The sequence below is a fragment of the Pantherophis guttatus genome, chromosome 1 (assembly GCF_059756535.1).
Source record: "Pantherophis guttatus breed Tessera chromosome 1, ASM5975653v1, whole genome shotgun sequence".
Classification (NCBI taxonomy): Eukaryota; Metazoa; Chordata; class Lepidosauria; order Squamata; family Colubridae; genus Pantherophis; species Pantherophis guttatus.
Genome location: NC_142063.1, coordinates 153,718,513 through 153,732,456, shown reverse-complemented (window position 1 = coordinate 153,732,456; position 13,944 = coordinate 153,718,513). Strand labels below are relative to the sequence as shown.

Here is a 13,944-nt window from a genome sequence, read left to right as displayed (position 1 = left end):
ATAAAAATCAAGGCAGATCCTAGGGTGATCTATTCTATTGTGAAAGTTTTGAACTGTAAAATACATTGTGATGTATGTGTTTATCAGAGTAGAGTGATAAACTGCTATATTTTGGCTTATGATGTGAATACTTTGGAACAATTCAATCCTGTACATGCCTATTCAAGTCTGTGCCTTAGTTAATAAGTCTTACTTGTAGGCAAGGATTGCAGTTTAAGATTTATGAAGTGCTTAAATTATTGGTCCAATATAATTTCAGGGGCCTGAGAAAATCGGGGGGTAAAGGCAAAAAACTAGAAAAAGAAAATGCAAGGAGTTCTCTGGACAGCAGGTATGTATAAGATACATTCTTATTGATACATTCCAAGTTGAAGTACTGCATTTTTCGGTGTATAAGACGCACCTTTTTACCCCCCAAAAAGGGGTGAAAATCTGGATGCATCTTATACGCCAAATGTAGCCCCACCCACCTACCGGCCCCCACCCTTCGGCCATTTTCGGACAGTTCCAGGCGGCGGGGATCTGGGTCGGGGCACAGCTTGAGGAACAAACCTCTTCGGGACGGTCTGGGGGGGGGAATCCGCCCGGCAGCTTCGGGGAACAAGGCAGGTGCCATGATTTGCGGCTGGTTACCCCTCTGGCCGCCCAGCGGGCGGGTCAGGGCAGACAATGTTCGCGATGATTTCACTCCCCAGCAATGTGAAGAGCCGCCGCCGCCGCTGCCTAAACCCTCTCCACGCCCAGGAGCCAAGCCGAGACGAACAGGAGCTCCTAAAGTAAAACGCCCCTCCTTTCCAGCCACCGCTGCCTGGATTCCCCAATCCAATTTTCAGAGCCGCATTTCAGGCGGCGGGTGGCCAGTTCCCTGCAATGTGCAGCGGGGGAACTGGGAACCGTTTTGGATTCGGGGTGGGGATTGCAGTGCTGCCCCCTGATAGTGCTTTTCTTCCCATTGCACATTCCTATTGCTCTGCAATGTATTTGCAATGAGGACCCAGTTGTGGGGGCAATAAGCTGACTTTGTATAAAATATACAAAAGTATGAAGGCTATTGCTTAACGCATTGTAAGCCACCCTGAGTCTCCGGAGAAGGGCGGCATATAAATCTAATTTAAAAAAATTTTTTAAAAAAATGATTCATTTGTGCCTATTATATGCAATTTAAATTGTATCTTTAAAAGATTTGTATTGCTGCTTTTAATTTGGAAATAGCTTCATAAAAGTGTTTTAGATTCCAGATACTTTTTTCAGACAGTTTTGAAGCAGTTTAACTGTGTCCTTTTTATAAAATAAAATAAGCTAATAGTGAAATTAAAAAGGGAGTTTCATGGATTAAATTGTGAGGTCATTTTTTCCATACAGAAAACATAACACCTGAAAGCCTGTTTCTATACCCAATCTTATATAAACTTTCCTAAAAAAAGAAAAGTATAACATATTCAGATATTTTTTTTTACATATATACATTTTCTGTGTACACCCTCCAGAGTTATTGGTAAAAGGTTTTCAGCATTGGCAGTTCTTCTGTTTGCTAGAATAAGACAGAAATCCCTTAGTAACAGAACTATTTTTAAAATGCTTTAAAAATAGTAAGCCAAGCTTATTCACAGTTTATTAAATTTATTTAAGTTTTGTGCTATAAATGGTTATACTGAATGTTAAAATAGAACCATGAACCACGTTAAATAGCTTGATTTGCATGTACAATAAATGTTGATATATGGTTTTATGGACATGATATTATTTCAGAGGTTCCCGAGAATTATTGGAAGACCCTGACAACAATTTGTCTGCCTCAGATTCTGATTCACCTATTCCTACTTGTATGCCTTTCTCTTGGTTTGGAGACAGCCATAAAGAACATAGCTCTAGTAGCACCCTGAGTTTTTCTCAGGGTGGGCAGGACATTGCCATTGAACAAAGTCAAGAGAAGACCAGAAGCAAGGTAAATGTAGTCTGTTTGAATATGTTATGCACATTTAGATATGCTGACTTCCTCAATAGTTAGTATTGCTTGGATTTTCTAGAGCTATCTTATGTCTTCTTTGAACCCAAAGGACTACCTTATATCTTGTATACAAGCTGGAAATGCAGTTTACATGTTAGTCATCACTGTACATATTTCTAGGGATGTTTATGTGAGAACTGCAGAGATCTCTCTTAATGTGTGAAATTTCAGTATGGCATGAAATGCTAGTTAAATTTAGCTTCTACACTACAGGATTACTGAAATACGTAGGATTGGATTCAGAGCTTCTCCTGATAAGGCAGTACTTCATTTGGAGTAATTCAAGTCATGGGAAAGAGCCCTTTTTCTTTCTCTTTAGTCAAATCTTCTGTCACTTCACTATTTAAGGAATAATCCAGTCCTTAGGGCATTGGATTTAGCAGTGTAAAGGACTGCTAAGAGAGAGAGAGAGAGAGAGAGAATTGTTAAGCTCTGTTCCATCAGGAGAAATATTTTGCTAGATCAAAATCTTTCTGGTTTCAGTGGTCCTTTTATATTGTTTATTAAAGGTAGTTTATTACAAGCTATAAAATAACTAATTCTTTCTCCTAGCTTCTTTAAAATTTTATTTAAAAATAATTAAAACAAATTGCTTCTGACAGCTTTTCCAAACATTTATAAAGATACATATATTTGTACAACAGTTAAAGCAACTAACCATAGGTACAGAAAAAATACTAATACTAACTTTTCTTAAATCTTGATTAGTAATGATAGATCCAAGAACTTGCAAGATGGCTGTCAAGATGTTTAAAAAAGAATGTGAAATGGGGGAAGTCATGAATACATGCCTTTTTTAAATTTTTGTTGTTAAATCAAACATTACTATTACATTCCCTGACTCAAATTTAACAGCACTGCTAAAGTACTGAGTCAAAAAGTTGATATATGTGGCCTTATTTCCTGCCTGCTGCAGTAATTTAATTTAATTAATATTAATTGATCATACTAAGCAAACTACTTTTTGATACCAGTGATCTACCATATCGTTCAGAAAAAAAATCAATCAACTCTGCAACTTTCTTGGTTAAATTGCAAACAACATATTCAAAATAGTAAAATTGTTCAATATATAGTTAAACTTCAGGCAAATGTTTCCTCTAAACTCCTTAAGCAGCAACACATGGAAGACAATGGGATTCCTCTGCTATAATAAAAAATATTTAGCAAATTAAGTAAATTTGCTAAAATGTTTATCATTGAGAGGGGCTCTTGCATATTTTTATGTATCAAGAGTTGATAAATAATATTTAGATAAATAATAAATACCGAAATCTGTTAAAAGCTACATTTTCTGTGCTTACAGAAAGTAATTATTCCAAAGCTGAATCTAATAATGTCATCATCTAGTCTAGTGCTTTGTTTTATATCCCATAGAATATTTATAAGCTTGCATTCTACTTCCTTTGTGATAAATATTAATTTAGTGCATAAATTTTTCTCTAGCTTGGTTTTCTTTTATAGATTCTTTAGTTATTTCAGTTTGGTGATAATCTTGGGTATGCATTCCAAGCCATGCTTTTTTTTTTCATTTTGTCTGTCTTTTCTTTGACAGATCATTTCTTATATCTTGCAAGCTTGCAAAGTATTTGCCAACATAATTTTAACCAATTTAAGCCTGCTTGCAAATGGCTGAATGGTTTCCTTTCACTAGGGAAAACTTATTTTGTATGGCTTGTCAGCTGGCAAAATAGATTGAATCAATCAGGAAAGTAGCTCTCTGGTTAGATTCACAATCATCCTAAGGTTTAGCTAAACCATAATATAATTTTGTTTGACTTAGGATGTTGCGTGAACTTAGCCAATGCAATTTATAATTCATCAGTGAAGCAATAATGGGTTGACTGACGAGACTGACCATTCTGTGGCTCCATTAGCACAATGCATACATACATGTATGCGTGTCCAAGAGTCTTGTGGGATGCAAAACAAACTGTTGTTTCCCCAGATATCATATCCCCACTGTAGAGCCTGATTGGCACTTCCCTTTTTTCATCCAAATTAGTTAAAATTTGTACCACATTAAATACATTAATACAAGAAATATGAAATGCAAATTGATTGAGTCATATCAAATGGGATCATTTAGTTGGTGCAAATAAGTTTAATAGTTGTAGAATCACCACTTACTTTTTGTGTGAATATTGAATCCATATTGTAATTCATCTTGCACAATTTAGGTATTGCACAAATGATTTTTGGAAATTATTAAACAAGTAGGTCTATTCAACAAGTAGTTTCACATTCTATTATGATGACATCCAGCGAGTTGCTGTTAAAACTAGTTATATGTTCTTTATGTTGTTATTAAGTCGATTGGGTAAAGTTCACTGTTTAACATTTTTCTTGATGTAATCATTAATCTTGAGCAGTATTTGTTTGTAATGCAGCCTAAATAACAAACACTAAATGAGTTATACTAGCACGTAATGTTCAGCAACTTAAAAGTTTTAAAGAGGTTCAGTGTCTCTGGGCTATGAAATATTAAATTTCTAAACAGTAACAGGTAGCTGCCCAGAGTCCCTTGGGAGTTGGGCGGCATAGAAATGCGACAAAATAAATAAATAAATAAATAAATAATCCTCAACTTACTACCACAATTGAGCCTGGAATTTTGATCGTGAGTCATTGCCGTCATAAATTGAGTCACCATATTATCAGACACATTTTTATGACACTCATTAAACAAATCACAGGATCATAAGTTGAAATCAATCTCATCCAATGGACATTTTTTGCACACACACACACACACATACAAAAAAAAAGAACTAGGAAAAACCAAACATAATCACATGATTGCAGGACGCTGCAACCAGATGTAAATGTAAGTTGGTTGTCAAGTGTCCAAAATACGATGACATGATTGTGGGATGGTAGGACAGTTGTAACTTTGGGGACGAATTGTAAGTAACTTTTTTTGAGCATGTTGTAAGTTTGAACAGTTGTTACGTGAGCGATCATAAGTCAAGGACTACCTGTACATATTTTTTACCTTTAGCAGCAGCTATGATATACATTGGAATTTATTTATTAAACTAATATGCCGTTCATCTTGCCAAAGGCAACTCTAGGCAATTTAAAATCAATAAAAATGCCAATGTAAAACATCAATGCAATAAGTAGAGACATTAAATTTGAATTTAAATTGACCAAGATGGAGAGGAAGGGAGCCAGATATTTACTTCTTTTCCATACATTATTTCCCTGAAGCAGTGAAAAAATAATTAAATGTATTTCAAACTGGGAGAAAAAGTTTGTTTTGCGCAGAGAGGCAGGATATAGGCATAAAAATAAATATAATCTAGGCCCTTTCCACTTAATATGCAAGTATGGACCTAGATTTTTAACTTATTTTTAACAAGCATCATTAGAATCAAAATAGTTATCCTATATTTTTTTGTCCCTTTGTTTCCTCTTTCAAGTTAACTAGTTGTATATATTAACCCCTAACTGACCAGATGATATTGTCAAAATCTTGTCACAGTGTCTGGAGTGTGTGAAGAACTGTATGGGGAGGAATAAGTTTAAGATTAACCATGGCAAAACTGAATAATTGTTTCTTTGGACCATCTAGATCTGGAAATGTTCTCTCTTTAATCCTGAAATATTAGGACTGTTACATAACTTGTGAATATTCTTGAATTATAGTTTCTACTCAAAGAGCCGATGGCAGCTGGGGCCAATTCATGCTTTGGTCACCTCATGTTTGAACTACTGCAGTAGTGTTCATGAGTAGAGACCACTTACTGCAACTGATCTAAAATGCATTGGCATGGGTAGTGTTGGGCAGCCCCACATAACACCTTCAATTCTTGAGGTGCCCTAGTTGTTAGTAAGCTTCCAAGTATTGTTCAGTGTGTTAGTGATTATCTATAAAGGCTGGTATGGGTTTGTTTATCTACCTGTCTTCCATAGCAGGGGTCCCCAATCTCTGGGCCACAGACCAATACCAGTCTGTGGCCTGTTAGGAATTGGGCCACATGGGTGGAGATGAGCATGGACAGGCAAAAATGTGCATGCATGGGATCTGGGTTGCGCATCCCTGTTCCCTTTCACACCCCTGGTCTGTGGAAAAATTGTCTTCTACGAAACCAGTCCCTGATTCCAAAAAGGTTGGTGATCATTATTCTACAGTTTCTCCCATCCTATATAATTCAGCAGAGTCCCAAGACCCATCAATTAAACAGTATCACCTGATGGGACATAGGAAGTAGGCCACCTCTGTCATAGCACTTGTTCTTTGAAACAATATTCCCTCCAGAGATTTATATGGTCCCCACTATGACCTTATTTAAACAAGCCCTTAAAACTTGGTTCTTCCCCAAACCTTGAGCTAGAATGGGTGGTGGTCCCTTGTATGATGTTTGATGTGTGAGATTTTATTGTTAATATTTTTCAGACATTTTCATTATTGGATTCTAATATTTTAAACTTAGATGTCACCCAGACTTTAAACAGAATCAAACAGCTTATACATTTAATAATAATAATACAAATCACCCATTTTAAGGAGATCTTTAATTTTCCTACAAAAACTTGAAAGAAACATTTTTGTTTCTTTTTTTCCTTTTGGATGACTATTCTGGCTAAATAAACTAATATTCAGATTTGTAATCCAAACTGTTATGAAATGTATCTCTACAGCCATCATATGGTTGTGATGGACAAAATCCTAAATTACATTTCCTATAAGATTTGGTGTTAATATTTTCAGGAGAAAGGATTTCTGTCTCCTCTGCCTATTTGTGCACCACTTCTTATCAATCCAATAAAAATACATTTCTGAGGATTGGAAGGAAACTCCAAAATAAAAAGGCTGCAACAGAAAGGGGCAACCAATAAAATTGCTTCTCCTTTGCATAATTGGAAATAAACCAGTAGCTAATGCTGCTAGTGGAAATCTCCATTTTCCATTAACATTTATAACTTTGTATCTGAGATGACCACTGGTCTCAAGGAATAACTTCATCACTAACCCTGTATTCCTAAAAGACTTCCTTCTTACTGATAAAACCTCAATATTTATATATTATATGTTGGGAAGTAATACATAAATGATTGTATAAGTGATGAATATTATTGTAGATATATTATATAGCTTAATGCTATTGTTAAGTAGGTGCTTTTTTATTTTTACATTTTAAAAAAGGTACTTTGTCTCCCTGTGATTAATTCCAAGGGATAAGTTAACAAAACATTATTTTCACTTGTTTGCAGAGTAGAATTTTCATAGATGATTCATATCATAGCAAGCCAAGTTGTGATCTGTCAGGGTTAGTGGCAGAGCCTAATCTTTCAGGGCGTTCACACACTTTAACCTTCTCTTCAGATGAGGTGAGTTTCAGTGTGTCTGTGTGTGTTGTTAATGTCACAGTTCAGACCACCTTGTCATTTCAGTTTGTCTAACATAACAATAGGCATTAGTTAGCCAGTTTTTGGTCTGCTACTTAAGTTCAATACATTATTTTTTTTCCTTTGTCAATATTATCATTATTTTCCGTGGAGTTTTGTAAATAATAAATGTACAATAAATTTATTACATGTATTTCTAAATATAATAAATGTTATTTTTATTTTAACATTTAAATGAAGTGATAATTTTTAACAATTATTTGTTATAATTTATTTTTGTAGTAAATGCTACAAAAATAAAACCATCATTTAGAAAATATATCTCTGAAAAGATAAAGACATCTTTCTAAACATGGGTCCAATAAGCACATCATTTTTAATTGCACCGAAATCTATGATTTATTGATTTTGAGTAGCTCTGATGAATCCAATATACTTCATAAGGATGCTGGTGATAGGATTGATATGAATGGCATGTAATGGCATTTCTAACAGAACTATAGAGTTCTCAAGTGCCATTTTCCATGCTAAGATGTTTCTTCAGTCTTTGGACTATAGGGTATCATTCTAGCCATTGAAATTATTTTAGAATTTTTATGAGCCTTTTTTTTAAGTGGGAAAATTGCGTCTTTCAAAATTATGCAGGATTAAATGAGGAGTTTTTTTTGTTTGTGATAAAAGATAAGATCAGCATTTGCTGATAAGTGTTAAGAGTCCTTTATGTGGTTTATAGCCTGCATATAGTTTACTCTAGTTTACTTTAACAAAACGTTTTTGCTAGTAATTTCCGTTTTTATGCTCTTGGGGCATAAAATTTTATTTTGGAGTTTAAATTCTTTTCCTGTATCCATGTCTTCCAGTTGTCTTAAGAATGTTGTATTTTTAAAGCAGTTTATTTATTTTTGGCTGTTTATTTTCTTTGTTGGAAATATGAGTTGATTTTGGTCAGATGAGAATGATGGCTCCATCCATGTTTTGTTTAAAATTATGGCTTTCCTATTTAAAAGAAATAAACTGGATTCTCTGGTTTGCTTGATACACTAAAGTAGGGAAAGGCAGTTTGTAGCTTGTGCTCTGCTTATCGTTTCCAAGCTTCTCCAACTTTGCAATATGTATTAAAATTTGGTAATGAACTCCTGAATAATAATATTGTAGCCAAAAAATTAAAATGGGATTGGCACAGCCATTTAATTCCTGTTTTACAACATGTTAAATACAGTGAACAAAATTAGTTTAAAATTTTCAGCAGGGTCCAAACCCCCAGACTATGGCCCACTACCAGGCCGTGGCCTATTAGGAATTGGGCCGCACAAGTGGCAGGCCAGTGCGCAAGGGCTGTGTGCACACTCAGGCCAGCCCGCCGCTCACATGGCCCAGTTCCCCTCTCCCACCCAGCCAAGCCTCAAAGGTTGGGGACTGTTGATTTACAGTACTAGCTGACTACCTGTATCTGAAACTGGTTCTTGTTGGCTAGACATACCAGCTTATATGATTTGTCTCAAGCTGTGTTTTAACTCATTCTAATTCATATTATGGCTTTATGCAATGCACAAGCTAGTTTATACTTCAGTCTGAGCAGGGACACCAAGATTAATACAGTAATTAAATTTAAACTTGAGGCATTTTAGACTTCCACTTACGTCGTAAATTTGAAATGAATAGCATATCTTGGTCCAGAAAGAACATGCAAACTAAAATAGTAGATTGCGCTGTCAACATTTTGAAGTAAAAGTTTTCTGCACAGAGAATGGACAGTGTTGTGCTCAGTAGATGGTGTTGATTAAGATTATTTTCTTTAGTCAAAGATTGTATACGTTTTTTAGAAAACCCACACCTTTATTACTGGATAGAAATTTTACTGTTGCTGTAAGTGGTAATAATGACAAAGAACGTGGTCTCTGTAGTTCTCTTAGCAATATCTTCATGAGATGCTGCAAACTAGGGCAAACAAACCAGTTCGCCAATAAAAGATACTTTGCAGTTAATTATATATTAAAACCAACATAGAATTATATATTCATAAGTAAGCATTACAATTGCTTCCATTGGCCCATCCACTGAATTAACAGAAATGGCATGTCTAAGTCAAGCAATATAAAAATGTTTTTTTTTCCTTCTTATTTTTTTAATTGGTCTATCTTTAAGTTCCAGGAAGCTTTGCAATGTAAAACCAGAACCTAAAGGGTTTTTACCATTAATTTCAAATTATTTTTCTGCATTTTACCAGTTTAATTATATAATTAGTGAAGTTAATAACAGATGTAATTTATCAAATTGTTCCTGTAAGAACAGTAGTGCCAGAGTTTTGGCAAAGCTTGTTCATTGTCTTAATGGTGCTCACTTTGTGCTATTACGCACATAAAAACAGCATGAAATGTTATTTAACTTCAAAAGAGTAATTGACTCGTCTATTCAAAAGATGTTAACATTTTATATGGAGAACAATGTAAGGAATTGGTCTAAACCTGTTTTGACACAGGTATGTTTTAAAATCTTAACTTGAAGTCCATTGTGAAAGCCTTCTAAGATTTTAAAACACTGGAAATGTTAGTTATTTTTGTGTTTTAAAGTCAATAAAATTAAACTACTGTTTATTGGGGAAAATTGATCAATTTGATTTTACTCAATCAGACCATAGATGATGAACCTTCAGCTACTGGAAAACAAAACCAGTGGCACAACAGGCCCATTTCTGAATGGACTACACAACAGGTCTGCCACTGGCTAATGGGAATGAACATGGAGCAGTACATCTCGGAATTCACCACCAAGAATGTTGATGGACAGCAGTTAATGCTGCTTGACAGTGAAAAGTTGAAGGTAAGCACATGTTTCTGTGTAAATCTGTATTGTGCTTAAGGTAATGATATAAATTTATACCATTTATAAATATATAAACAGGATACCATTTTTACTATATTTAGTAAATCCTGGGTGTAACAGTGCATTGTATTAAATGGATTTTTTACTTATAGTATAATGCAGTAATATTTAAACTCTTCCTTCCTATCTAGAGTTTATAACATTAATTTGCAGTTTGTTCTAGATTCTACATACTCTTTCCGTGACAGAATAACAACATTGACTATTGTATTTCCCTAAATGATTAAAAATGATGTAGTACATTCTATAGGAAGGCAAACCCATATGCTTGCTAGGCAATAAAGACATACCAATTGTTATATTTTTCAGGAAACGGCTTCTTCAGGAAAATGGTTGTAAAACCATTTTAGGATTTTCTTCCTAAATTATAGGAAACAATCTAAGGCAAGACTATCAGAAGCAAGTCACATTGCATTCAATGAGGATTATTCAGTATTAAACTGTATAGGATTATAATTATCCAAATTCATTTTAAGTTTTTATTTGGGTTGAGAAAGAGAATTGTAAGGGCATGATGTAATGTGCTAAAAAAGCCAAAATGGGTTTATAGTCTTATCAGAGGTTGCCACCTGCTGATTAAAATTTATATTACATCTGTTTAGAACATTACTGTGATTTCATCTATCCTTTTTAAGAAATACAGCATGGTATATATGGGTTTTCCTTTAATTTTGATAATTATCAAAGTTGAGTTATTCCAGAAATTGCTGTTAGAGTAAGCCAGTTATCTTTTTTTTTTTTTAATTTGATTTATATGCCGCCCTTCTCCGGAGACTCAGGGCGACTTACAATGCGTTAAGCAATAGCCTTTATACTTTTGTATATTTATACAAAGTCAGCTTATTGCCCCCACAAACTGGGTCCTCATTTAACCTACCTTAGAAAGGATGGAAGGCTGAGTCAACCTTGAGCCTGGTAAGATTCGAACCTGCAGTAATTGCAGGCAGCTGTGTTAATAACAGGGTGCTTTAAACCACTGTACTACCAAGGATCTTGATGACAGGAGGTGTTAGAATCCTAATTGTTTTCTATTGGCTACACTTCATTTGGTACATCTATTTATTTACATATTCTCTGAATGATATTCCATTTTTCTCCCTTCAAAATCCTCTGCCACAATAAATTTTCTGAAAGCACCTTCAGAATTTGCAGCAGTCTGTACATGGTAATAAAAAGTAGCTGCTATTTACAAATGTATGAACACTTGTTTAGAACTGGTTACTGGGTTTTAGGCTCTATAGAACTAACGGTTTTTAGGAGAAAGATTCTGAAAAGATTTTCTATAGTCCAACGCATTTTAGTTACACTGAAACACATTGGGGTTGAATCCAGACTTAGACTTGGAACCGTCTAAGAATTTCAAAGAATCAATAAAGATTCAAAGATCATCATGACAAACAATGTTAGTAGGTTTGCTACATTTGTTTGTTTATAGGATCTGTCTAAAATGGAGTTAGTGATGTATACAATAAGAAGCTATAACCATAATAACAATAATAACAATAACATAAAATAGCAACAACAATTTCTGGCACCTGTAACTCCATGTAAAATCATTCAATTTTTACCAAAACTGGGTAAAAATCTTGTAAGCTATGACCTCCACTTTCCAGCAAGAGCCGTGAGTCAAGTACACCTAGATTGTGAGTTTTCTCTCCCTGGTGCCCCATTAAGTCATGAGTTTCTGAATCCATAGCTCCTCCAGCCTGTTTGGGTTAGGTCTGAGCCTGTTATTCCCCATCCAGTACCTGGTAGCTTCCCGATACCAGTCAGATGTTTAACATACCTGCCATTTAGCCCAGAGTGATGCTAAAGAACTGGATATCTCCACATATTGATGACTTCTTTTCAATAATGTTGCCAATTGCTTCTGTAGAGGAAGCCATAGAAGTTAGACTTTTTTATTTCTGCTGTAGCTGATACAAGGGAAGATACTTTAAAATTTGAAATTTTACTGTTTTGTTTATGAAAACTAATGCTACAATAAAAGACACTCTTTTTACTATATTCTGCTCTGCTCAACATACCTTTTCTTTTAAAGGCTTTAGGAGTATCCAGTCAAAATGACCGATCAACAATAAAGAAAAAAATTAAAGATATTAAAAAAACACAAGAAAAACTGGAGAAACAGAAAGAAAAGTTTCAGAAGAAAGAAAAGGAAGTGCGGAAAACTGGCAAATTGGTAGTTGCTGTTGAATCGAATTGCTAACATGATTTGATAACATACTACTTTCTTCTGGAATAGCTGGAGCTAAACTAGAGTTATACCAATATAATGCTTCAGTCTTTATTGGATAAGAATCCAACTCGAGAAAATGTAACAACTGTATATTTCTGTATAATTATGGAGGGAAGAAAATGGTAGTTTTACAGTGACAGACTTAGTTTAGCTCTGATTTCTATAGTCATTTCCCATTTATACAGTTGCATTAAAATATTTTCAATTTTTATATTTAGATTATTAACTTGTACTAATGGATATTAAATTAACTATTTTTCAAGAAATATGTATATATGTGTCTGGCAATTCCCCGAAGTGTCTTTGGAAATGGCATATACAATTTATTAAAACACAAGGTGTCATACGAATTACAGTATAACAGGGGTATCTGGTGAACAGATGCTATCAGGTCATTATGTTCTGTTGGAGATAGTTTGTTGCCCATAGTATTGTATAGAAAGAAATTAAGTTTTAAAAAGTAATAGAAAAATTAATTTAATCTAATGTAATGAAGTGTTTACAATCTGTATTTTTCAGAGTTCATTTTAATTTCAAAGCATTGTAATAATATAATTCGTTAATGTTTTCTAAAACACGTTTTTCTATGTTTTGAATATGTTAAGCATGACTTCAAAAGTTATCTTTTATATACTTTTGTATACAATGGTTTTTATAGCACATGTGATTAATAAGGTCAGAATGCATAACCCTTTCCTACTTAAAATGTTTGAGGACCAAATTATATTTTTGATTTTTACAATGCTGTTGGTCTTCCAGATTTACGATTTCCAAATAGAATTATTCTATCTCTCCATTTAAATTAAACACGAGGCTTCTGCATTATACATATTTACACTGTAGACTTCAACATGTCTTTGTTTTCATGAATAATTATTTGTTCTCCAGAATGGTGTAAGTCACAATTAATTTGCCATTGAGCAGCAGCACAATCTTTTGTAAAATACACTATCTTAGAATGACACTTTTGAAAAATGGAATAAATTTCGTTCAAAAAAGAGAAATCTGAATTTTGGAATGTTATTAACTCTTGTGAACATTGCACGATGTAATCTAATAAGCAAACTGTTGAAAAAAAACCTACCGGTTAAAAGAACCCAAATTATGATTCATTTTTCACTTAAACTTTTCACATTTTTCACAGAAAATTACGGTGTTTTCTTTTTTGTTAAATCTCTAAGTTATGCGCCCAGAAAATCTATTCCTAGAGGATGCCAAACTCACTTTGTACCAGGGCTCTCCCCAGATATTATGCCTCATTTTAATAACTATTCTAGAATATTTGAAGAAAACCCACTCTGAAGAAACAATTGAAGCTGGTGATAATGGCACTCCTTGCAGAAATGGAACGCCAACCTGGAATCAAATGATTCGACAAAGAATAGCTAGAAGGGTTGGAGACTTGAAACGTCTGAATAATGATCCAACAAATTCATGTCAATGTAAGAGCATCATGGCA

General features: G+C 34.2%; 1 protein-coding gene across 2 annotated transcripts in view; it reads left to right on the top strand.

Annotated features, from left to right (window-relative positions):
• Nucleotides 1-13,489, top strand: part of LOC117671552 (neurabin-1-like) — a 55,450-nt gene extending 41,961 nt beyond the window's left edge. The window contains exons 15-19 of one of the 2 annotated variants that reach the window (XM_034427476.3): nt 260-331; nt 1,750-1,945; nt 7,229-7,345; nt 9,995-10,183; nt 12,288-13,489. In XM_034427476.3, coding sequence (XP_034283367.2) covers nt 260-331; nt 1,750-1,945; nt 7,229-7,345; nt 9,995-10,183; nt 12,288-12,455 — 742 coding nt within the window. In that variant the 3' untranslated portion in view covers nt 12,456-13,489. The remainder of the gene's footprint in view (nt 1-259; nt 332-1,749; nt 1,946-7,228; nt 7,346-9,994; nt 10,184-12,287) is intronic. The other variant, XM_034427495.3, reaches the window with a different exon arrangement.
• Nucleotides 13,490-13,944: the final 455 nt, after the last annotated feature.